At 43.9% G+C, this 26,894-nt stretch overlaps 1 protein-coding gene across 1 annotated transcript in view; it reads left to right on the forward strand.

Moving 5' to 3' along the window:
• MALRD1 (MAM and LDL receptor class A domain containing 1) overlaps positions 1 to 26,894 on the forward strand; it is a 500,931-nt gene that overhangs the window by 207,725 nt on the left and 266,312 nt on the right. Inside the window, exons 23-24 of the mRNA XM_090049813.1 lie at positions 3,863 to 4,110; positions 12,467 to 12,758. Coding sequence (XP_089905939.1) covers positions 3,863 to 4,110; positions 12,467 to 12,758 — 540 coding nt within the window. The remainder of the gene's footprint in view (positions 1 to 3,862; positions 4,111 to 12,466; positions 12,759 to 26,894) is intronic.

Below are 26,894 nucleotides of genomic sequence, written 5' to 3' on the forward strand. Positions count from 1 at the left end.
CAAAGAATCTTGCCTGCCAATATCTGCTGAAAAAAGTCCTTGAATTGCTCACATTTAAAGTGGTTTTGTGAAAATGAACATGGCAACATTACTTCATAGTTAAACTTTCGACCATTACTTGATTTTTTTTTAATGCTGAAGGAATAACTCATTTAAAATAACATCATTAAATAATGCAAGGTAGGCCACAAAGCTTTATTCTATATTGCAGTGGTGGCAAAACAAACATCCTAGATCACCAGCTTGCCAACTATACTTCTGCAAAGTACCGTACTTATTAATTGGGCCAACTAACAGGCTACTTCAAAATTAAAATTTCCTTTCCCCAGCTGCAAAATTAAAATTGTAATTTATCAAGTTTAGCTAATAGAAAGGGATATAACTACTTTACTTTTTCATTATATTTGATTACTACTTTTGTTACAAGAGTTTATTTGAAGTCATCTGTGAGGAAGATAACTTAGATCCCATATCTAATATTCATGATATAAAATAGCTTGTATTAAGTTAGTCAACAGTTGTCCAGTTGATTGGCTAGCTGATTGATCCAACTCCATTCTGTTACTTAATAAACAACATATTCCATTTGCTTTTATTCCTTTCAGTTCAAAGTTCATAGCTTATTACCAAGGTAGTTGCTATGCCTGTTATATATAAGATTGTCTACCATTAGCTGGCTTATTAGATACAAATACAGCTTCAGGCATTGATTCAGGAAATCATGTTTCTATGGGAAAAGTACTTAAATACAAATGCTACAGTGAGTGGTGGTGGACTTTGTAGATGATTTCCCTAATTGCAAGCCTTCGGTTTTGAATAATTAAATGATCACAGGAGAGAAGTTGGGCTACAATAGGCTTATGGCAGCTCTGATAAGTTACATCTTGTAGTTTGAGTAATACTTTGCTACTACCTTTTGAACAATTCCACCCCCCACCCTCCCACTGGCTACTCTGTTTGCACAACCAAATTATTGTAAACATCCATACAGAATGGCGATAAATGTATAAAAAAAGGTACAGAAAATTTGATTTGATGTTTATATATTTCCTTGCTTCTTTTTTTGACAGATTAATTTCCATTAAGGGTGATTCAAGCCACAAAATTCCATTCCAATCTGATCACTACATTTTAGCAGTGGCTTATTACCTTCTTAGTCTGTTTGATAAGACTTCCAAAGCAGTTTCCCATTAAATTCAGCAGCTTTTTAGTTTCTAAATTTATCAGAGGTCAAATGCCAGAAAAATGCAGTTTCTATTTTGGGAGAGGTTCTTGTCAGTTCTTATACTGTCAAACCAAGTGACCTATACTGTATTTACTTGCATACCACACATACTTTTTCCTGAAAAATTAGGCCTCCAAAATTGAGGTATAGGTGCTAGAATGGCTGCTAGGGGCTGCACTCCTCTGGCTGAATGGAGGAGGGGTAGAATCCATTAATCAGCATCGCTCACTCTCACTACAGCTCCACAGCTAGAATTTTAATTGACTTGCAGCCGCGGCTGGGAGCATGCATCTGTGGTGACCCCCTGCTGTGACAGGTAAGGTTCTGGAAAAATCTTTCTAACTTTTTTCTACCTTCTAAAAAAGAGGTGCAAGTCATACTAAAGGAAGTATGGTATGCAAGTAATCATGGTAATAAGTAAGGAATTATGGACTAGAATAAAGTATTTTAACATGAATATATCTAGCTGGGTCATCATACTCAATTAGTAGTTATCAATGGCTCAATATCTAGTTGCAAGGAGGTATCAAGTAAGTGCCACAAGGGTCTGTCTGGGTCCAATATTGTTTAATATCTTCATTAATGTTTTGGATGATGGGATTGAATGTGCACTTAGCAGATTTGTGGATGATACCAAGTTGCAGTGGTGACGCTTGGGGGGTGCACGCATAGTGGGTGCCCCTGCAAACACTGGTGCACCCCCTCATAGCTGGCACTCCCCACTTAGGCAATGGGCGGGGGGGCAGGTGGGAGCATCAGTGTCCCCCCTGAGGGCACCAGCCAGGGAGTGCAGGTGCCAGGAGAGGCATCGCTGGCACTTCTGGGAGTGCAGCTGGCACTTCCAGCTGCCCCGCTCATGCTTCCTCGTTGGTGAGATCTGCCACAAGAGGACACCCTCCCCCACCCCCGGTTGCTGACTGGTCGCTGGCGGGACACATTCCCCCCTGACGCAGGAGCCACCAATGTCCCATGCCAAGTTGGGTGGATTACCAGACATTTTGGAAGGTAGGAATAGGATCCCGAATGACCTGGGTAAACTGGAGAAATGGTCCAAAATCAATTAGATGAAACTCACCAATTACAAGTGCAAAGTCCTACACTTAGGACCATGAATGAGTGGTGCCTCCTGAGACTGGGGGGGGCACTATTTGTAGGCAGAAGTGGGGACTGCTCGCGGATGCCAGCAGCAGTGTTGGTGGCAGGTGAAGGGAGGATGGCATGTGATGAGAAGCAAGCAAGGACCACCCACAACCATGACAGCAGCAAGCGGGGGTTGGGGTGATGAGTGGCAAGCAGGGACCTCCCACAGACAATGACAGTGGGAGGGGGGAGTGGGTGGTGACCAGGGACCACCCACAGAAGCTGGTGGTGGCCAATCTCGGGAGGAGCATGTGTCTCCCCGTGCCCTCCCTACACATTGCCTATGCTTAGGATAGAGTAATGCGTGCACAAATAAAGACTGGGGAGTGATTAGCTATGCTATGATACTGCAGAGAAAAATCTTGGGGTTACAGTAAACCATGAGCTGAAAATGAGCCATCACTGTGATCTTGCAAAAAAAAACCCAAATCAATGGCATACTGGGTTGTTTCAACAGGAGTTTTACTTGTAACTGATGGGAAATGATTCCCCTTCTCTGTTCATCCCTGGTGAAACTTTATTTGGACAAACCAGTGTCCAGTCTTGGATCCCACATTTCAAGAAAGATATGGGCAGATTGGGAAGTATCCAATAGTGATAAAATGATTAGAGGCATGGTTTATGAAGAAAGGGTAAAACAACTGGATTGTTTAGTTTGGGAAAGAGAATATAGAGGGGGGATTTGATAAAAACCTTCAAATACCTGAAAGGTGATTATAAAGAGGATGGAGATGTACGATTCTGTCTGACTGTAAGGGCATAGGAAACTAAACGGGGATCTCATGATGTCTCATCCAGCCATACTTTCAAATGATCCTATAATCCAATGTACAAATTTAGGTAAATTTGCAAACCACGTTCAAATTTCCAGTAATAATAATTGTTTCTTAAGACCTTGGGGGTCAATGGAAAGTCACTGACTTCACTGAACTTAGGCTTGCTTACTGAATATGGTAATTAAATATGAGCAGTAAAAATGTCTGGAATATTGAAATTCTGTTAGCTATAATTTATATGAATGGTTTATTTACACAGCTGACCTATTTGGCACCTATAAATCTAACTACTTCTATCTTGTAAAACATCTCTACAACAAACATTAACTATGCATCTTACACATATATATAAAATTAAATGTTGACAGCTTTATATTTTCTCTAGATGTTAAATAAAATTCAAGGAAAAGGATACATAGATATGCACCCAGATTTGCATACTGTCATGTAAAATGCATTTTAATTCTTATGGAGAGCAAACAGTTAGAAAAAAGTCATTTGAACTAAATGAGGCTGGTTAGTAATCAGAAATCCTATTTAAAAGGTCTAATAATTCATATTGTTTTTATGACGGTAAAGCAAATACCTATCTATTAAAAATCCTCTTGCTAATAAAATATCTATTTTTCCATTGTCCAGCTATAGATAGACATCTTTCACTATTAATTGTTTGGTGATAATTCATTTTGTTCAATCTATTTTATTTTTCATGGTGTTTCAGGTACATCCATAGGGCGTTGTGATTTTGAATTTGATCTTTGTGACTGGGAGCAAAGCAGGAAAGATGACTTCGACTGGAATCTCAGAACTGGCAGCACTCCAAAAACTGGTACTGGGCCAACTGCTGATCATACTTTGCAAGGACCATCTGGTCATTACATCTTCATAAAGAGCTCATTCCCTCAGTTGCCGGAGCAGAAAGCCAGGATTTCTAGTCCCATGCTAAGTGGAAACAGCAAAAATTGCAAGGTATGCCAAGGGATAATGCTAGCAAGAAACAGAGCTTGTTTTTTTCTTTAGAGTGCAACAAGGTAATCGTTACTCTGAAACTGGTTGATCTCACTAACTTGTTTCTTAAAGAACAAATGTTCTAAAAACACTATAGCCCCTATCTTGTATTGGGCTTGAAACTATAATCAAACAAGCAGTTTGTTTTTCAGAAAATTAGAGAGAGAAACTGAATTCTGCCGATGAATACTCTGGGAGAATCAGAAGTAGTCAAGAATATTGTCTCTTCAGTGTCTGGTCTAGAAAATGCCTTATGCAAGAAGAGTAGAATAAGCTACACACATCCACTTTGTGATCTTATTGGAGAAATTTAATAGACGACATTACCAGCTGTATAAAAGCAATGCAACTGCAAATGGAAGAATATATGATAAGAAGACTGATCTATTATGTAGACTTACCAAAGTGCTACAGTATATTGTTTTAATCTCTCCTGACACAAGTCTGGCAGAGACATGACAACATGGATTCAAAGACTCTTTACTTTCAATGTACCTTCTGCCTTCTTTACTAACAGTGTGTTTTGTAGCTTCTTAACACATTGACTTAAACAGATATAATTATAACGGCTCCAGTCACAATATATTAGAAAGGGATTTCTGGATGTTGAGAGGAGAGATTGCCTTTTTCCTACAATTATTTACTCTATTTAGAAACTTTATTTTCCAACACAGTAGGCATTTGTTGTTTTCAGTTGCACATAAGGTTTTTCCAGGTGTAGACAAGTGGGATTGACATTTCAAATTAACAGAGTTTTTAAGAGTTAGAGAAACCAGAATGCTTTAAAATATGAATACAAGAATAGCAATGTATTTATTTATTTAAATAATACATTTTGCATCTGATTTCAATATGTACCTGACCTCTCTATATATTTTAACTATAAATAAAAAGTAAATGTGTTTTCCATCATCCTTCCTTCTTTCTCCTATACATCCATCACATCCATAAAAACTAAGACAATTAAACTAGTGAATCTTAAATTAAAAATAGCATTCAAGAAACACAAAATAAATTAACAAATGCCAGCTAGAGCATTTGTTATTTTACTATTACCATGTAAAGATCTGCCTACCATATTTGCAGACATCCACTTCAGCTTCTTAGGTTAATTTATTTGCTCCTACATCTGCTTAACAGTTCTTTGATACTGCACCATTACATGAAGTATCTGCACTACCAAGCATATGGCAGAAATTCTTAATCCATCCTCACACAGGGAATCCAACTCTAGTGCCCTGTCTGAGAGACAGTATAAGCTGTATATGCTTGTATATGCACAAGCAGTATACAGACAAGCATTATCATTGTAGTGTATGTTAGCCTGTAAAGGAGGTTGTTTAATATTCTTCTGTTAGGATTTTGTGGAAATTAGCTTTGTTTTGCCGGGTTACATCTTTTTTTGGCCATTTTCTCTAATTTTGTTTCCATATAGAATCTAGACATTTCAGGAGGGTAACTCTATTAGAAGTCACCTTGATGATGACAATTTCAATTTGATTTCTCAAAAGCCATTGATTTAAGCTGATGGCATGACCTTCTGAGTATACCAGCACACAGCTGCTCATTGGAACTAAAGAAGTCCAAACCAGGAAAACTACTAAAGAAAGTTACTGTGTGAATGGCATCTCAGTCCAAAATTTCAAATGTTTTTTTTTTTAATCCATTACTCAGATGGTTTATATTGCTTATTTATAGAGAGAACCAAAAGTATGACCATAGTTTCATAGTTTCATAGTAGCTAGAGTCGGAAGGGACCTAGGTAGATCATCTAGTCCGACCCCCTGCCTTGGCAGGAAAGAGCACCGGGGTCAGATGACCCCGGCAAGGTGCTCATCTAACTTCCTTTTAAAAATCCCCAGGCTAGGAGCCTGCACCACTTCCCCTGGAAGCCGGTTCCAGGCCCTAGCCGCCCTGACTGTGAAGTAGCGCCTCCTAATATCTAATCTAAACCTACCCTCCGCCAGCTTGTGACCGTTATTCCTGGTCACTCCTGGCAGCGCACGGGGGAACAGGGACTCCCCCAATACCTGCTGATCCCCCCTGACCAGTTTGTAGCAGGCCACAAGGTCCCCCCTTAACCTTCTCTTGTGGAGGCTAAACAGGTTCAGGTCCCGTAGCCTCTCCTCATAAGGCCTGCCCTGCTGACCCCTGATCATACGAGTGGCCCTCCTCTGGACTCTTTCCATATTGTCCATGTCCCTCTTGAAGTGTGGTGCCCAGAACTGGACCAAAATGGAAGGACATTATAACTTTTTTTAAAAAATGCTTTGGCCTCGTACCAAATCTCAAGTACATTTATAGGTAAGAAACTCAGGAAACGTTAAATAGAAATGGTCAGATTTTATGAAATAAATATAACATTAATAAGTTCATTTTGTCAATGGGGAAAAATAAACTAACCACTGAAAACATAACTTGGAAAATTTGGACCATAAATTTAGGTTTTCTAAGGAAATTCTTTTGCGGCCTTTAAAATATACATATATACATGTGAGGAAAGTATCTCCCTCCCTCATTTGGCCTAGATACTTCTCATGATTTTTCAGCCTTATATTTCTCCATGTTAACTTGTTTGTCTTCGTGTTCTGAGAATCTGTTTTAACATCTGTGTGATACCAGTAAAATAGCTTAGAAGTAATATAGATTACTAATGATGAATGGTTCATTATATGAATATTTACTGTATGCTGTATATAAAATACAAGGAAATATGTGGAAGGATAATTGCTGGCAACAGTTAGCTTTTCCGTGTATAAATATGGTTAGTGGGCATATGGAGTTACCTAAATTTCCTTAAATAAAATATATTAAGTGTTTGACATGGTGGCATAAACTTTTTTTCCTACCATGTTTTGAAAATCTCCAAGTAGTTTTGAAATGCTCCTTTAGACCTCTTCTGCCAGAGACCTTATGTTTGAAATGGACTGAATGCATACATTGTTGGCTTGCTTTGTAAATTGTATGCAACTGCATTTCAATTCTCAGAAAAGACAGAGTACATTGGTGATTGAGAGGTGAAGCAGACATAGAATGGAATAAGAATATAATAGAATAACCCTTTTCAAATATATAGGGAGACATACCATCTTCCATTGCTTCTACTGATAAACATGATACTGAAGTCAACAGACTAGTGTACTGATGTGGCATAGGTAATGCTATGTTCTACAAAAATAGCCGTTTCAAAGCCCCAGATATCAGAAGAGTCTGTTAATTTTGACCTTAGAAACATCATGGGCTTAAATTGCTTGATGTCAGTAAAGAGACTACATAATTATATAATGCACTGAGGTCAGAAATTGAAATATGTGCCCAGGATTTCACCCAAAGGAGATGTAAAAATGTAAAAAGAAGTAGAAAACAAGATAGAACATGATCTAGTTTAAAGGCAAGCTATATTCAAGCAAAAGAGTATCAGAAATGAAAGGCAGTGCGAGAAATACCAATTGAAAAGGAACATACACTGCAGCAGCAAACTATAAGAACAAAACTAAAAGTAAAAAGAGAATTCAAGCAAGAAGAGGGAGACATGAAACAAAAATGTTAAAGTAAGTTTGGAGGAGGAAGCTAGGCTGCCAAAGAGTCCAAGATAGTCTGCTAGATTCTAAATGAGGTAGTAAAAGGAGTGATCTGGGTTTTCAGTTAAGCTTGTAAAAAAATGTTTGTAGAACTGGGGGTGCGTAGTGTCTGATATTTTTATTAATGATCTAGATTAGAATGGTTGAAAAACACAAAATTCAGCATTGACAAATGCAGAGTAATACATATTAGAAGGTGCAGTTGAACTGTGCTTACTACTTAACAGGGTTTAAATGGGATGTATCTGCTTAGGAAAATACCATAGTGCCAGACCAAATGTGGTCATGTAGGTGCCTTCAGTTAGCTGTTAGAGTGTCTAAAACTTAGGATCCCTTTATAGTCAATCCTTTTACTTGCTTGAAGAGTACCTCTGACAGTACCTAGAGTTCGTTCATAGAAAATACTTTAACCACAAAGGTATAGATGAACTCCTGCCACTTTCCAGAATTCAGGAGACTACATTAAGCTACAGATTAGGTTCCACAATTCATTCTGGATCCAGAACAAACAATCTTTTTTTTAAGGATAAATAATAGGGCTGTATAAAACAGCAAAATTCTACTTCGACATCCATTTTAATGGAACAGTGTTTCGTTTTGAGTTTTGTTTCATTTCGAAAGCACCATTCCGTTTCATTGAAATGGTTTTGCTGTTTTGCTGCTGTTTCGATGTTTTGATCGGGCTGCCAACAGACTGGGGAACTCAGCTCAGCTGAGTTCCCTTCCCTGGCACTGTGATCAGGCTGGGGAACCGATCACAGCATTGTGGAGGGGAACTCAACCAGGCTGAGCTCCCTTCCCCAGCCCAACTGCAGCACTAGGAAGGGGAACTCAGCCCCAGTTTTAGTGCTGGGGAAGGGAACTGGCTCTGACCACCTTCTGCCACCAAGCTGAGCTCCATGGGTTTGGCAGAGCCAATCAGAGTGCAGCCCAGTGGCGGGAGGTGGGCAGAATTGGCATTGTGCTTCCATCAGCTCCGCCAGCCCCACGGAGCACATCCCAGCTGCAGGAGATGGAGAGAGCCAGGGCTGTGCACCCCGCTGGGCTGAGCCACATGGAGCTGCAAAGCTGCTAGGAACACAGCCCTGGTTCTCCCCTGTTTCCCACCACTTAGGTGGCTGCTTCAAAACATGAAACATTTTGAAACTTTCAAAATGTTTTGACTTCCTTCGTTTTGTTTCAAGGCTATTTTGAAGCCTTTTGTTTCATTTTGATTTCACTGTTTCAAGCTTGAAATGAGTTGAAACAGTGTTGAAATGAAACAGCCAGTGAAATTTTGCACAACCCTAATAAGTAATGGTTAATGGTAATGGTACTATGACTTTCTTTTGAATTAGTAGATAGAGGCATCACTAAGGAAGTGGACAACCTGGGTCATATGTGCCCCTCAGCCTGAAATGGTTCAAATTCACACCTGTCATTTCCTAGGATAATATCCTAACTCCTAAAGCTATGGAATAGGCTGAATACAAATGTTCCCCACTTCTGTTGAAGAAGCTTGGCCTCTATGCAGTCAAAAAATTTTTGAAGAGTAGATAAATAAGAGTTACATTATACTAGTATAAAATAATTAGTGAGATACTGTACCTATTAACCCTGCAGCTCAGGAACAAGGGGAAACCTGGTATTATTAAAAAGGCAAAAATTGATAAATACTAATTTCATAGTTTCTAGGGTCGGAAGGGACCTGAGCAGATCATCTAGTCTGACCCCCTGCCATGGCAGGAAAATACTGGGGTCAAATGACCCCAGCAAGATGTTCATCTAACCTCTTCTTAAACACCCCCAGGGTAGGAGCCTGCATCACTTCTCTTGGAAGTTGGTTCCAGACCCTAGCCGCCCTGACCGTGAAGTAGCGCCTCCTGATATCTAACCTAAACCTACCCTCTGCCAGCTTGTGACCGTTATTCCTGGTCACTCCTGGCGGTGCTCGGAGGAACAGGGACTCCCCCAATGCCTGCTGATCCCCCCTGACTAGTTTATAACAGGCCACAAGATCCCCCCTAAGGCTTCTCTTTTGGAGGCTGAACAGGTTCAGGTCCCGTAGCCTCTTCTCATAGGGCCTGCCCTGTTGTCCCCTGATCATGCGAGTGGCCCTCCTCTGGACCATCTCCATGCTGTCCACATCCCTCTTGAAGTGTGGCGCCCAGAACTGGACGCAATACTCCAGCTGCGGCCTGACCAGTGCCGCATAGAGGGGGAGGATCACCTCTTTGGACCTGCTCGAGATGCATCTGTGGATGCATGAAAAGGTGCGGTTGGCCTTCCTGACTGCCTCCCCACGCTGCCGGCCCATGTTCATCTTGGAGTCAATGATGACCCCCAGATCCTTTTCTGCCTCCGTGCTGATAAGAGGGGAGTTCCCTAACCTGTAGGTATGGTGCCGGTTGTTCCTCCCAGGGTGCATCACCTTGCACTTGTCTATGTTGAAACCCATCCTATTCTTGTCCGCCCACCCTTGTAACTTGTCGAGGTCTGATTGTAGCCTGTTGCATCCTTCCAGTGTGCCCAGGTCCCCCCACATCTTAGTGTCATCAGCAAATTTGAACAGGGTGCTTTTTACCCCCTCGTCCAAATCACTGATGAAGATGTTGAACAGTGCGGGCCCGAGGACTGAGCCCTGCAGAACCCCACTGCCCACGTCCTTCCAGGTTGAGAAGGACCCATCCACTACTCCCCTCTGGGTGCGGCCCTCCAGCCAGTTGGCGACCCATTTGACTGTGTGGGTGTCTACACCACAGCCCCCCAGTTTCTTAATGAGAACGGGGTGAGAGACAGTGTCAAAAGCCTTCCGGAAGTCCAGGAAGACTATATCTGCTGCTACCCCTGCATCTAATGATCTGGTGATCTGATCGTAAAAGGCCACCAGGTTGGTCTGACAGGACCTGCCACTGATGAACCCATGTTGGTTGCCCCTAAGCATGCAGTCTCCTGCTGGCCCCTCCTGGATGTGTGCCAGCATAATTTTCTCAAACAGCTTGCCTAGGATCGAGGTAAGACTAACTGGCCTATAGTTTCCCGGGTCCTCCTTCCTCCCTTTTTTGAAGATGGGGACCACGTTGGCCCTCTTCCAGTCCTCCGGTACCTCACCAGAGCACCACGAGTGCTCGTAAAGTTGTGCCAGGGGACTGGCAATGGCCTCGGCCAGTTCCTTTAGAACTCTAGGGTGGAGATCATCCAGACCGGCTGACTTGAATATGTCCAACCCCTCCAGAAGTTCCCTAACTAAATCCTCTCTCACCTGTGGTTTAGAGAGGATTTATGTAATGCAATATATATTTAAAACTTGTACAACTTTCTTCCACAAGATGATATTGAGCAAAAAAATGTGGATTTTGTTTAAAGAAATAAAAATTTCTTCACTCTCATTAATATAGCTGGAATAGAATTATGGTTATCAGTTTTCTTTCTTCAGGACTTTAGCCAGATGCTTAAAATTAGGAAAGACTTGCTCTATGAATATATTAGGTAGTTTCTGTGGGGGTTTACATCATCCCTTGAAACATGTATTAAACATTGTCGAAGACAAGGTATGGGAGGATGTGGATGAGTGCAATTTGAGTCAATATGACAATTCCTATATCAATATTCCATTTTAAACAATGTATGAGAAACAAGTGGTGATACCACCTGTTATTCCATGTTTCTATCTTGTATTGTGTTTACTAGTTTCCTACTTCACCATTTTCCCTGTATTTAATATTCTGTTTATTATTCTACTTCCCCACTCTAGCCATCTCAACCAGGAAAATCTACCCCCTTCTTTGTCATCTCTGTAATAGCAAGCCAGCTTTGAAACCTTCCAAGGTTAGGGAAGATGTTTTTTTCATGATCTTCTTATGTTCTAATGTCAGTATCTTCACGAGCCAGTTTAAAGTCACAGGAATAACATTTTCCCCACTACTAAATGGCATATTTCATTCCTAGCTTCTGTTTTTTATGTTTAAATATAAAAGTTTCACAGTTCAAGCATAGATGTGATATTGCCCCAAACAGTTTTAACACCAGCTATATAAGCACTAAAAAATTGGTTTCCTAAATATCTTTCATTAGTTTATTTAGAAGGTTGTGGATAACATTGAGAACGTTCAGAGGACAGCCACTCATATGGTTAGGGGCCCGCAGGTAAGGCCTACTAGGAGAGATTAAGGGACCGGAATCTCTTCAGCCTCTGCAAGAGAAGGCTGAAAGGTGATCTTGTGGCTCTCCAGAAATTCATTGGGGGGGACAACAAAGGATAAGAGATGCTCTGTTTACCAGGGCACCCCTTGGAGTAACTAGAAATAATGGCCACAAACTGACAGAGAGCAGATTCAAGTTAGACATCAGGAAGAACTTCTTTATGGCAAGGGCTGCCAGAATCTGGAATGGGCTTCCAAGAGAGGTGGTGCTTTCCCTTATCTTGGGGGTCTTTAAGAGGAGACCAGACAAGCACCTGGCTGGGGTTGTCTTACCCCAGCGCTCTTTCCTGCCCAGGACAGGGGGGTGGACTCAATGATCTGCTGAGGTTCCTTCTGACAGTAATATGTATAAATCTATGAATAGTTATCAAAATAGTTTTCAATAATCTTTTTTCCTTGTGCTTTAATAAACAGTGGATAATGGATAAACCAACAATGCCAGTGCTCTTCCGAGTGCTGAGGATTTTTCTGTATTGAAAGTATGGGGTTGCTCTCATGTTAAAGTATGTTTAACTCACCTTATTGTCCACTTAACATTGTTACCCTTTGTTACAGATACTCTTTTATTACCACATGTATGGAGCCAGCATTGGCTCTTTAATTGTCTATCAAGTGACATCCTCAGGGCAAGAAAAAGTCCTCCTCAACCTGACTGGAAACCAAGGGAATTACTGGCAGAGACATATATTGGGCCTGGATGCAGATGAAGACTTTCAGGTTACCTTTGAAGGACATGTTGGGAAAGGCCCCAAGGGTGACATAGCACTTGATGACATCACATTCACTAAGGAATGCTTGCCATCAACAGATGTCTTACTAGAAGAACCCTCAGCACTACCTCCAACAGGTACATTCCCATTACATGTTTAACAGTGTTGCAGCTCAAATTGGAAAAACTAGAGAGAATCTTGTTTGTATTTATTTGAAGTATCTTAAAGTAACATATCTTGCAAACTTTTGTTTTAAAAAAAGGAATGCCATTTGAAGTAGATTCTGGAATGTAACCAAAGTATTTTGCAAACATACTGTCTAGGCAAGGAGTCAATGAATCTACAGGAACTGGGCTAAGCGTGTGTTCTCAGTCCTGTTTAATTTAGTGGAACAATTAGTTTGTAAAATCAAGTGTGAAGAGGCAAAGGAGGAATTTTGTTGCTAGAGCCCACATGAAAAGATTGGGCACAATCCCAGTGTGCAGCATGGGCACTGCTCCCTACTAACACCTCATGGACACAAAAGGTGCATGAGGGATAGGCAGAAGAAGAGAATACCCCTTCTCTGCCTCTACACTAGTTGCCAGAGTTGCTGAAAGGATGACAGAACTGCCATTCAAGCACATGCCCTCAATAATCCCTCAGGCTCCAACTGTTAGCAAGCCACCAAATTACTCACAGCTTCTAGTTGAGGCTGGGATTTAACTTTCACACAATAAAATTTAATTTCCATTCACTCTGATTGTGAAAGATTTGGAAGCAATGAGTCTGTAAAAGCTCTTCCCGTTTATAAGACTGCTTTTAGGAGCTAAGATTTGCTACTCTGTGTGTGAGTTTTTGTGTATTGCATATTCATATAATATTCAATTCTCACTGACATCTTGGCATTTCTGCCATGGCTTGAGGCCAATGTAGTACAGTCAGGATTTTTTGCCTTTTGAAGGAGGGAGGCATTTGTAATTGATTTCCATTGAATTGGGAGCCTGTTATTTCCCTCTTTCTCTTATCCTTTGTTTGTAGAGGGTTGTGGGATTCAGGAAGCTGTAATTTTTATTTTGTTGTTAATCGTTTGTTTGTTTGTTTTCCATAAGGATGGGATTTACCATCAGATTATGTAGCTGCTTAAGGTTTATAACAAAAATAGTTTAAAGCAGTCTAGCTTTGTCTGTGGTAAGAACTTTGTACTTTTTCAGGGGGAGAATAATATTTCTCTAATTGATTATTTGATTTCACTTTGCTATTTCTTCCTGTCAGTGTAGAGACATATTTTTCTTCCTAATTTATTAAAAAAACCGACAACAAAAATCTTCCAAAAAAGAATCTGACTAGACTTGGTCCAACATTATCAACTTAGTGATTTTTTGCTGAAATAAGCTATTTGAGATGCTCCCATTCTGAAGCCAAGTGGTTAAGGTCCTGGCTTGGGATGAGGGAAGATTTGAAGTTCAAGCCACCGTTCTGAATCTGAGCAATCTGGGATACAAATCTTCCATTCTAAATCAGGAACCTGAATTCCCCACATCCCAAGCCAATCTGTTAACTGGATGGACAGATGAATGCACACCTCTTCCCAAATTAAACAGCTCAGAATTGACATTAAATTAGACACTGATATGCAATTCCATTTTTATAAAAAAAAGTTTTCAATCCAAGGAAAAATAAAAAGGAAAATTGTCAGTCTTTGGCACTTCCTGTGAAACAGATCTTTTTGTCCTGACTGTGGTCTGAACTTCATAAGTGTAAGAAGAGTAGAACAATGGAGCAAGCAGACTGGAGAAACTGTGGAAACTCGTTCATTAGACGATTTCACTGACAGGCTGGAAAGTCATCCGTCTAGGACAGTTTAGAACAGTGAATCCTTCATCTGTGTAGTGGTTGAACTAAAGGACTATATGATATAATACTATTCTTTGATTCTATCCTTTAGTGCAGGGGCGAGCAAAGTCCAGCTCATGGGCTGGATCCAACTGGCAGTAGACTCCATTCCCAACAGCCTCTGTCCATGTGGTTGGGGCCAGTTTCCACTGAGACCCCAGTAGCAGCCATGCTGTGATAGCTCAGGGCCAGGGTTTTCATGAAAACTGGCCCTAGCGGGGCTGGCAGGCAGCAGCGGTGTAAATCTCTTCCTGGTGGGGTAGCCCTGTGCTGCAGGCAGGAGACAGATGGGCTCTGCTGCTGCCACCTGTGTGGGGCAGGCAGTGGCAGCACCACTGGGAAGGGTGGCTACGGGGAATTCTGAGGTGACTATAGCCCCCCCAACACTTCCCTAGCACCACCCCTGCTGGCAGGGCATGCGGCAGGGCACAGAACTGCTCCAGAGCCCGGCTGAGATCTTGTGACAGTGACAGTGTGATCCAGAGCCATGGCAGAGCTGCAATTTGCAGCCTGCATGCTCCAGGCAGGGGTGTGCAGGCAATGGATCATGGCTCTGCCCGAGCTCCAGATCACCCTGTCACTGCTGTAAAGAGCTGGAGACGAGCTGCAATCCACGACCTACACACCCCTGTCCAGGGCATGTAGGCTGCAGATCATGGCTGTGCATCATGCTGTCACTGCTACAAAATCCCAGCCCGGCCCTGGAGCAGCTCCATGCCCTGCTTCATGCCCTGTCAGTGCTGCTGGGGCCAGTCTCCATGAAAATCCTGGCCTGCCTGCTATCATAGCACAGCTGCTGCTGGGGTCTCCTTGGAAACCAGCCCCAGCCATGTAGGCAGGGGCTGCTGGGAAATGGAGTCTGGCCTCCAGCTAGATCCACCATTTTGCCCACCCCTGCTCTAGTGAGCCCTAATTTTACCTTCCTGTAATTCCATTCCTGATATATATGGCTTAGTTCCTGTCACTAGCCACAGATTTTGTAGGCAGGATGATAAGTAACTATCTCAACAATGACTGGAAGTTGTTTCACAGACAAGTAATTGACATGATATATAGTAAGGTAATGGGTTGGTTGATGTTTACTATTATTCCAGAGTATTTTCTATGAAAGCTGATGTAAAGTCAATAACAAAGTAAATGGTCATAGAGCTAGGAGATGTAAAGTTTTGTTTATTGGACCATTATTATTTAGACATGCTTTATCACTCTTTAGTGAGGTACTGTCACAGGAGCACTGAGGCATCCTGTGCCTTAGATAAGTAAATAGCTGCCAATCAACAGGGCAGTGCAGCTGCGGGTTGCTCTGGCAACCAGCTGGTCAGGTGACCGGAAGGGGGCAGGGCCGGGCCCTTTATAACAGCTCAGGCTTGGGCCCAGCAGCAGTTCCCTTCTGGCGGCCGTGGGAGCAGGAGCTCTGCGGCTGAGCTGAGCAGCCTGAGTGGGTGGTTGCAGCCTTACCTCGCTGACTGGCTGTGATGATGCTAGGGAGGAGAGGGCCCTAAAGAGAGGTACGGTGGAAGCCCTGCCGGGGCTGGGAGCATGTATTACGAGCGAGAAGGCTCTTTGTTGGTTTCGTTACAGCCATTTGGGCTTGGCTTGTGTTATGGTTAAACTGGAGGACCGGGTGAGGCTGTAGGGGTGAGAGGAGGCCTCACGGGAGCTCCCCAGTAACCTGGGGGTCCCGAGTGCCCAGTAGTGGCACAGTCAGCGGTGCCAGTGGGGCACTACTGTTTGCGCCGGAGAGGTGGGTTTTGGAACCCAGCCCGTAAGGGCGGTGTTTTGCCCAGTGGGGCAGACGACCCAGAGAAGGGTCAAGGGGCCAGGCACGGCTGCGGCCACCTGAGCCGCAAGCGCGAGGAGCGCAGTTTAGGCCCCAGAGAGGGCGAGGCCCCAGAAGGGGCAACAAGTGCGCGTGAAGAGCGCTGTGTAGGCCCAGAAGGGGGCAACAGCCACGGAGAACGTGGCACAGGCCCCAGAGAGGTGCGGCACAGGCCCCAGAGAGGGGCAGCGGGCGCGAGAGGTGCGGCACAGGCCCCAGAGAGGGGCAGCGAGCGCGCATGAAGAGCGTGGCGTAGGCCCAGAAGGGGGCAACGGCCGCGGAGAGCGTGTCATAGGTCCCAGAGTGGGGCAGCGGGCTGAGTAGTAGCCCAAGAGTGTAACAGGCCCAGGGGCGCCGGTAACAGGGCGGCGGCTACGGGCCAGGCCCAGGGGCGCAAGGTGGGTGACGAGCCCGGGGTGCCGGAGAGGACGCCAGAGGGCAGGGGACCACACAACGTCCCCCGGAACAGCTGTGAGGCTTGGGGTGTGCTAAAGGGGAGGTTTGGAGGCACACATAGCCCTTAAGGCAGAGGTGCACAGAGATACTCCATATGGAGTAGGGGCAGGAACATACGTACCATTCACTAGGGGGATAAAGGCAGCCTCCCATCTAAACTTATTTATTATCAAAGACGTGGCGGGCGAGAATCCGAGGGTGCTGAGTCCACCTTACGTGATGGTAGGGGGCGCTAGGGAGTACACGGCTGCTCCTAGGCCCCACGCCCTCACAGGTACCATATTCAGTTTCCTTGCACAATCATTTAATTTTTTTTACTATATTTATTAATTAATCCAACTTATCAAATCACAAATTTAATACTTAAAAATAAATCCAGCTCCCTAAAATAGATATATAGAGAGATTGCTCCATACACAATCTTTTTGGAAGCATTTAATGCTCTCCAATCTGTCTGTAGAGTACTTTAAGCTCTTAAACCTGCGTTGCTCTCTCATGATTCCAGAGTCTCTCCATTACCAGCATAGGGATTCTAGCTGCCTAATACTGATAACTTGAATTGTATCCTAAAGCAAATTCTAGGCATTGCATTATTTAAAGACCAAATTTGATCCTTGCATTCATCTCTTTGCTTCCTTTCCCTAACAATAAAATGAAGCTAGTATTTCCCCACCTAACTGGGGAATGGGAGTATGAATCAATAATTTTACATGAGATACTCTTCAGCATTGAATCCATCTGAGCTGGGATCTTGTTCTAAGCTCACAGTGAAGCCTGGTTAGATTTTAAAAAATCACTTCTATTTTTGGCTGAAGTACATCCTTCATAATCCCTCATATGCTTACAATACTGCCCATTTCTCTTCTCATAATCATTTTCTGGCCCTCATTATAGACAAGATCAATACTTGTGAAGTAAAATATTATATTATTGTGCCTGCTACATAGTGCAGTTGCTGAGGTTTCTAATTCTTCACTACCTGATGTTTTTGGATTTGCTTGACCTAACAGTAGGTGAGAGTCCCTGTGGCAACATTTCAAACTTTAAAAGCTATGGTTTTGATTTGTAAAAAATGTTCTGAATAGCCTTTTGAACAAAAAAAACCCCTATTAAAAAGCTGTATGAGCCTCAGAAACAGTCACGAGGGACCTGTTCCTTGAAGTAGCATGCCCTAGATGTAATGTGTGGAACTTTACAGATTCACAGCACTTTTAAAGTGATGATATGAGTATTGTATTGGTGTCTATATTATATAGTGTCTACATAAGTCTATTTGTCTTGACCCAGCTAAATAATTTTTGCTTGTCTTAACCAGGGATAAGTTGGTTTTCAAAGATTCCAGGCTGGAGCTACTATGAAACAATATTTTCTTGGATTAAGGGATCCTTTGATCTGTCTGTGGTATGGGAAGACAAAATAGCACACAGAATTGTGCAAGGAGGATAAAGAGAAACCAAAGCATTTAGTCTTGGTTTCAAATAGATTATGGTTACATTTTATAAAGATTCCTCAGAACATAGTTATGTGGCCAGCAGATATCTGGTTGCTTGTTCCTTGCCATTTAATGAGAGGGGTTTGGCTAGCAAGGTTGGCATTACCAACAATGAGGACCAGGCCCTGTACTTTTCATATATTCTCTTTGACAAAGTAAGACTGATGTTGGTGCAGTCTTTTTTCCATAGATATATGCTTCAATATAATATAAAAAAGAATCAGGCAAATCGTGTCACTGTGCTTATTTGTATTTGTTCTCACTCCAAATGCATCTCTGATTGTGTTGCCATCTTGTGTTTGAATCTTCAAATGTAGTCAAAATGGGAATAATACTGGTAAACCGATTTATGATGTTATAACAGTGAAATCTTGACTGAGATGGTTGTTTCTCATTCTCTGGAGTTACTAGTCAAATGGCAAATTGTAATGGTAGAAGTCCATGGTTGTCCTTTTCTACTATACCTTTGCCCAGTTTGGTCATTCATCTGCAAATTACTCACTGTTCTTAAGTCCTTCCATCTACTGAAATCATTTCCCCGTCAAAGATAGTAAAAGAACCTTGAAGAAATATTGAGATCATTCTTTTTTTTTTTTAATATTCCTTTCTTAAATGAAGTCATTAAATTTCAGATACCCTGGGATATTCTCGTGATGCTGATAAATAACAAATACGACATGGTGAAACACGCAGTGTGCTGAAATGTTCTGTATTTGCAAGTCATATGAACCAGTTGGATGCTATAGTAATCAGTAGGATATAGGAACCTGAATAGAATAGAATAGATGGTATTATGTCAATATCTGTAAAGGCAGCAGTCACAGATGTTGACTCTAAAAGGGAACAGCTGTACAATTCTACAACAAAGCGGTGAGGTTCTAAACATTTAAAATGTGTATTTCCTTTTCTTCCCTTTGGACAAATGTGCAGTAATATTTAAAGAGTTCAGGAGAGAGCTTGAGAACTCAAAAAAATCATTTTGAAAGTTAGCCTTGTCATGGACTGCTGACTAACTGTCTGTCTGCATGACGCTGCTTAGCAACAACACCAGACTGGCAAGCTGATGAGAGCTGCTTGGAATATTGAGTCGCAGAAACAATAAAGCCTCATTTCAGGGTAATGCTTATCAACTTCTCACTGTATGAATAGTCATGTGTACGATAATATCCGGTGTTCTGCCTTTTCTGCAGTGGTAGCATGTTCAGGAAGGCACAAGGAAGGTCTGTTCTGACACAAGTATTTACCTCCCTTACTATGGCTTTTTTCACTGTGGACTAGATTCTAAGGCTGGGCATAGACATTCAAAAAGCCTGGGGTGGAAATTATCTGAGTTTCTGTAAGCAGCATAGTTTAGATCAGTTGTGGACAGAACACACATTTCCCCTTTGGTTGGTGGGGCAAATCTCAGACTAGGTCCAACCATTTTTAAGCTAGTGTGTGCCGAACTTCTGTTCTGTTACAAGTCTAGACCCGTTTCCAATTGCTTATACTGGTAAAAGTGTAATGTCTCTACCTGGCTTATACATGCTGTGTTACAAAAATCCTTCAGTGACTCAGAGTTACAATTCTTCCTCTGCTCCACTTTACAGAATAAAGGTGTAACAGGAGGTATAAAAGTTCATCCTTTTGTTTGGCATAACTTATTTTCTCAAGTGTGTCTAACAAGCTAAATGGTATTGAGAATGTCACGGTTCTTCCCGTTCTTGATTATGCTCTTCTGTCCATCCCATTTGGGAGGTTCAGTAACCACTGCTCTCCAGTGGGGTGTATTTCACTAGCAGAGGCAGTGTGGTTTTCAAAGTCATGGAAAGGAACCATAGCATTAGAAGGAACATCAAGGGTCATCTAGTCCAACTCCCTCTGTATAAATGCTGGATTTACTGTTCCTAAATCACACCAGATAAGTGCCACCAGATGAGATTATTGAAGGAAAATGTGTACATGCAAAGGTGTAACAAAGCAGCTCCTGGAGCATCAGGATGCATAGGGGCATCAGTGACTTGCAGCTGGCGCTGACGCAATTATACAGCTCGGGCAGCAGCTGATATTTTTTCAGCCCAAATTGGCACTCAGGTTGACTGTCCCAGTCATCCTGCCCTAGTTATGCTACTGTGTATATGTTACTTCTCAGGGGTGCCTTCTGGCATTATTTGCTGGTACGGTTTGAAGTTTAAAAATACTGCTGTTGAGAACAAAGTAATATCCTGGAGATATTTCAGCCCTTCCCAAAGAGGATTGGTTCTGACCAAGGGCAATAAGGTTGTCTTTAACACGTGCCTAGGAGCTGTAATACCCTTGGTCTACCATAGGGGGATCTAAACTATGATCTCACAGGGTGAAGTATCAAGGATGTGACCCATGCTGTCTCTTTCACAGCTGGAGTCATAATCTGAGCATGGCTGATGAGAGTACAATATTGAGGAGGTTTACTCTTGTGCACAGAAGACTAAGAGCTGTTTATTTTTTTTTAAAAAGAACCTCCCTCACTGCCCTCTTTTTCCCCCCCCCCCCCCCCCCCACAAACCTAACATTTTTGGGAGGATCTTGCAATTTTGGTGAAATATTCCTTGATTTGAGCCTAAGGTGACCAATTTTTCATGCAACTCAGATGTAACTTTCTTCTCTTTGCACAACATGTTCTAGGCTTTGGTGATCAGAAAGAAAAGCTTGAAGGATTTTTTTTTAAAGCAGGGATTGATCATATGCATGAGACCTCATAGGCACAACATCTGATGGGTTCCCTCTCCATTGCTTATAATCAGGGATCCGGGTTTTCTGTTCAGCATGGAAAAACAGATTTTTTTTTTTTTTATTTTAAGGACAAAATCATCAGAAATTGTGATTTTTTTTTTTTTTTCCCCCCCTTGTAGGCTTTCAGACTTCTAGCCTGCAAGGGGCTGGGGGGAGCAGGAGGGGGGCGATCAGGCAGGGGGTGCCATGTGCATGTGTGTGTACACATGCACGTGGCAGCAAGGCAACATGAAGCTCCCCACAGGTAAGTCTGGGGTGGGGGCAACTGAAGCCCCCATAGTTGGGCAGGGTTGGGGCTGGAGGTGCTGCCCAGCTGGGGTGGTGCATGGGCCCAGCTGGGGTGGGCTGCAGGGCCCAGCGGGCGAACGGGATGGAGCTGCAGGTGGTTCATTTGGGAGCAGTGGGGGGAGGGCAGGGCTGGCTCCCTGCCACTGTGCAGTGGGTATTCCTGGGGGGGGACATGGGAATCACACCCCTCCCAGATTTGTGCATGGGGCAGGGGTGGATGTGGGCTGGTTGCTGCAGGCTCAGGACTCCCCACCCTGCTGCCTTCGTTCCTAGGGTCTCTGTGACCTAGTGGATGGGACCTGGCATTACAGGGAGGCTTGCTGCATCTGCCAGTATCCTCAGGCTGCCATGGTGAGTTGCCCTTGCCCACCCAGTAACAGCAAAGGTGGCAGCACAGAGTTGTGCTCCTCACTGGTGCTGGGTGTGCAGGGGGTACATTGCCATAGTTGCACAGGGCTCCCAGTGGTGGCACCAAGGCTCCCTGCCCTGCTCTACCCTCCCAAGTCCAATCCTACCTGCTGGGCCACAGAGACCCCTGGGCGGGAGGGCAGCAGACAGGGAGCCCCAACCTTGCAGCAGGCAGCCTGCATCCAGCCTGCCATAAGTTCCACTCCAGCTGTGCCACCAGTTGGGGATAGGGAACCAGGCTCCATGCTCCGCTCTGGTCCCAGCAGCTGCTGCCTCCCGTGGGTGACAGCCAAGGCTTGGGTGCTGCTGTGGGGGGCAGAGGGCTGCAGACCCAGGTCCTTAGTCACAGAGCCCTGGCAGCTGGGGGCCTCTGACAGCAGGGCTGGGGGGCAGCAGGTTGTGAGTGTGGGGCACCAGTAGGACTAGGGGGATGAGAGGATGTTGGTAGGGAGTGAAGGCCAATGGTAGGGCTGTGGGGCTGTTAGTGGGGAGTGAGGGCCATGGGCAGGGCTGAGGGGCAATAGCATGGGCAGAGCACTGTCATATCACGGCTGCTCAGCACCACAAAAGGGGGTGGGGGAGGAGGCACAGCTGTGGCTGGACCCACATCCTGGTGAGCAAAGGAGGCATGGGGAACTCCGATTTTTCCATCACAGAAAACCCCAAATCAAACTCCAAAATGTATATGTATTTTATTATAGTGATTTGAGGCACTGGTAGACTTCCAAATTGCTTTAAAACTGTAAATGTATCAATAAAAATTGTGTTTAACTGGGACTTATATATATAGTGGCATTTCATTTTAATCCCAGAAAAAATGTGAATTTTGGGGGGTTTATGAGAGTATTTGTGATTTTTAAATGGAGAAACCAGGATCCCCACTTTAAAGAAGGTGACTGTAGAACCTTTCATACCATACAAAGCTATAACAAAATGTGTTTACAGAATTCAGTAATACATTCAGAATTAAAATAAAGGAAAGCAAGAGGAGACTAAAATTATGAGCCAGAGGTTGACTTTGATTTGCTAGATTCTTGTTAGCTGAAATATAGCCTTTAACCTTCTTTTCCTCAAGTACTGTAGACATTCTCAGTGAGTACTCTGATGCATCTTATTACTACAGTAAGATTAAAACAAAATTTAGATTTAGATGCACATAAATAAGACTAGCCTCTGCAATTAAGCTAACTAAGATTACAATTACAAAAGTGATCGTTTCTCATGCTTCAGTGCATTAAATGATCTCCAGCTGGAGACAGGAAAGAGATTTCCCCCTTTGCACAACTAATTGCATTACAGAAGGATTTTGTCTTTCTGTGAAGCATCCAGCCTTAACCACCATTTGAAAGAGAATGAAGGATGCATAATACACAAAATAATAATAAATACTTGGCAAATGTTGAACTAGTTTTGAATGGGAAAAAATCTCCAAAATTGTACCACCATTTCCATTTACACCTAAAATTATGCAAGTGTAACTGACAGGTACAAATAAATTGTAGGTATCCACTGTATGACTGGTCCCAAGTTGCAGTTTGAGTTGGATGATTTTATTGTCATTTGCAATTTCTGTCTGTTCACAAAATTGCAGTATTGGGCTTCCAGATTGATGGTCTTAGATAATGTGTTCCTGTATCTGTAAAGCTGCTCACACACTCAGTGCAGCATCAGTCTGTTAAAGATTTCATAGATTTCATAGACATCAGGGCTGGAAGGGACCTCAGAAGATTGAGTCCAGCCCCCTACCCCAGGGGCAGGAAGTCAGCAGGGATCATAGGATCTCAGCAAGACAGACATCCAAATGTCTCTTGAAGGTGTTCACTGTAGGTGCTTGAACCACCAGCAGCAGCAGTCTATTCCAGACCTTGGGGGCTTGGACAATAAAGAAGTTCTTCTTTATGTCCAGCCTGAAATGGTCATGGAGGAGTTTGTGACTGTTCGATCTTGTCATCCCTTTGTGGTGCTCTGGTGAACAAATATTCCCCCAGATCCTGGTGAGTACCCCTGATAAACTTGTAGGTGGCCAACAGCTCACCCCTGAGCCTGCGCTTTTCCAGGCTAAAGAGCCCCATGGCTCTCAGCCTGTCATCGTAAGGTCTGTTTTCCTGACCTCTGATCATGCGGCTCTTCTCTGGACTCTCTCAAGCTTTTTCACGTCCTTCTTGAATTGTGGAGCTCAAAACTGGATGCACTACTCCAGCTGCAGCCTCACCAAGGCCGAGTACCAAGGGGAGAATGGCATCTCGGGATTTGCTCGAGAAGCATCTATGGATGCAAGCCAGTGTTTTGCTCACTTTACTGGCTACAGCATCACACTGAAGGCTCATGTTCATCTTGTGGTCAACCATGACCCCCAAATCCCTTTCAACCATAGTGCTAGCCAGTGTAGCTCTGCCAAGCCTATAAGGATGCTGCACGTTTTTCTTCCCACGGTGGAGAACCTTGCATTTTTCAGTGTTAAACACCATCAGGTTCTCATCTGCCCATTTCATGAGCCTGTACAGGTCAGCCTGGATCACCCTCCTGTCCTCAGGTGTGGATGCTTTACCCCAGAGTTTGGTGTTGTTGTCGAACTTGGCCAGTATGCTTCTGACACCAATGTCCACATCATTAATGAAGATGTTGAACAGTATGGGCCCAAAGACAGAGCCTTGGAGGACCCCACTGGTCACAGGGCACCATGACGATTGACTTCCATCAACCACCACCCTCTGGGTCTGACCACGGAGCCAGTTCCCCAACCAGCGGATTGTGGTGGACCCGAGGCCGCAGTTGGCCAGTTTCGCCAAGAGGCGATCATGTGATACCAGATCGAACACTTTTCTAAAGTCAAGATATATGACATCCATCTCTTCCCCCTTGTTCAGGTGATAGGTCACCTGGTTGTCAGACGAAATGAGATTGGTCAAGCAAGACCTATCCATGACAAACCCATGCTGGCTATCCCTCGGGATGTTGCCATCGTCCAGTCTGTTAAGAATAGCCTCTTTAATAATCTTTTCTAAGACCTTCCCCGGGATAGAGGTCAGGCTGATGGGCCTATAGTTTGCTGGATCCACTTTCCTCCCTTTCTTGAAGATAGGCACCACATTGGCCTTCTTCCAGTCTTCGGGCACTACACCAGTGTGCCAGGAGCTCTTGAAGACCCATGCCAGGGGCTGGGCTACAACGCTCGCCAGCTCCTTGAGTACCCTGGGGTGTAAGCCATCAGGGCCGGCTGACTTAAAGGTGTCCAGCCTGTCAAGGTGTTCCTTCACGAGGTCAGCATTGATGGGGGGTAAGGGATCTCCCTCACCAGGCCTCCCTGTCCCATAATGGGTAGGGGTGTCCCATGGGATTGGTGAAAGACCAACGCATAATACGCGTTTAGCAAGTTGGCTTTTTCCTGGGCATCGGTTGTCAGTTGTCCTATCTGGTTCAGCAGGGGTCCAATGTTGCCCTTGCTTTTCCTCCAGCTCCCCACATATCTAAAAAAGGACTTTTTATTGTCCTTGATACTTGTAGCTAGCTGGAGTTCAGTTGCAGCCTTAGCTTTCCTGGTTTGCTCCCTGAAGGTCTGGAGCAGTGCAGAGTATTCCTCGTTGGAGGTGGATGCCGTCCTCCATCCTTTGTAGGCCTTTCTTTTTAGACACAGGAGGTCTGCTAGTTCCCTGCAGAGCTAAGGGGGCTGCTGTGCCCTTTTGCTGCCTTTCCTCTGAGATGGGATAGACTTTGTTCATGCATCCAGGATTGCTCCTTTAAGCAGCAACCACTTGTCTTGAACTCCCCTCCCCTTTGGGTTGTAGCTCTTTAGAGCCTCACTGTAAAGCCTCCTTAGCTCGTTGAAGTCAGCTTTCCTGAAGTCGAAGACTTCTGTATTACTGACTGACTTGCCAGCTTTATGGTGGATGGTGAAGGTGTTCAGCTCATGGTCACTGTCACCCAGCTTCCCTTCAATCATTAGGTCACTAATTAGGTCATCCCCGGTTCCCAGTACAAGGTTGAGCAGTGCTTTACCTCTTGTTGGCCCGTAGACTTCCTGCATCTGATAGAGGTCATCCACGCATGAGAGAAAGCTTTGTGACCGCTTGGATTTGACTGAGCGCTCTTCCCATGAGATGTCTGGGTAGTTGAAGTCTCCCATGACAGCCATACACCAGGAGCATGCAGCCTCAGCCAATTCCCTGGCAAACTCCTGGTCAAGGTCTTGACCCTGGGTAGGGTGTCTGTAGTAGACTCCCTCCATAATATCCCCTGTGCCGTGTTCCCCACAGATTTTAACCCAGAGGGTCTCAAATCCATCATGGGTGCCAGTGTTGGCTTGCAGGGATGCGTAGTTTTTCTTGACATAGAAAGCTACAACCCTGTGCCTTTTGTCCACTCAATCCCTCCTGTACAGGGTATTGCCATCTATACCTGTGGTCCAGTCATGGGTGGAATCCCATCAGGTCTCCATTATCCCTATGACATCATAGTTATTTGTGTTTAGCAGGAGGACAAGTTCCTCCTGTTTTATTCCCCAAGCTCCTGGCATTTGTGTATAGGCACATAAGTGTCCCCTTGGGGGCCCTTTCCTTGCCTACAGTTTGTTCCAGGGCTGGGTCAGTGGTGGGTTCCCTTAAGTGTCTTGACCTGCTGGCTTTGCAAGGGTTGCTCAGTGGGCTAGCAGTGGTGGTATTCCCCCCATCCTCCGGTAGGCTTAGTTTATGATAAAATCCTCTGAAATTTTACAGGTTTTATTTGTAGGGCAACCATTCTCAATTAAGGGTCAATGGTAATTTTAAGGAATGCTACATCATGACCCACAGGGCACTTCCAGATGAACATGACTGTGTGGTATGCATATGCAGGTGTTCCCAGTGCTGCTACTTCGCAGGAGATTCCTGAGGTAAAAAAAAACAAACATGCTGAAATAAGTATGCATGTGCAGGTGTTCCCAGTGCTGCTACTGTAGAGGAGATCCCAAGATAAAAAAAAAAAAACCATGCCAAAAATAAGTGGGGCAGTGCACTTAGCAGCGCTCATAGCCCAAAACCAGAGCCTGGCCAGCCGAAGCCACACTCAAACTGCTGGCCAGGCTCCCTGCTGCATGAACACCACAGCTGCAGCTCCTGGAGGCCCTCAGGCCCTAGGTAAGGCTGCTGGGATCAGCACAGTTGCTGGGCCCAGCCTTCCCTACCCAACCTGGGGTAACGTGCCACGTGC

Source organism: Crocodylus siamensis, chromosome 5, assembly GCF_052110815.1.
Source record: "Crocodylus siamensis isolate JL-2025a chromosome 5, ASM5211081v1, whole genome shotgun sequence".
In the NCBI taxonomy this organism is placed as follows: domain Eukaryota; kingdom Metazoa; phylum Chordata; order Crocodylia; family Crocodylidae; genus Crocodylus; species Crocodylus siamensis.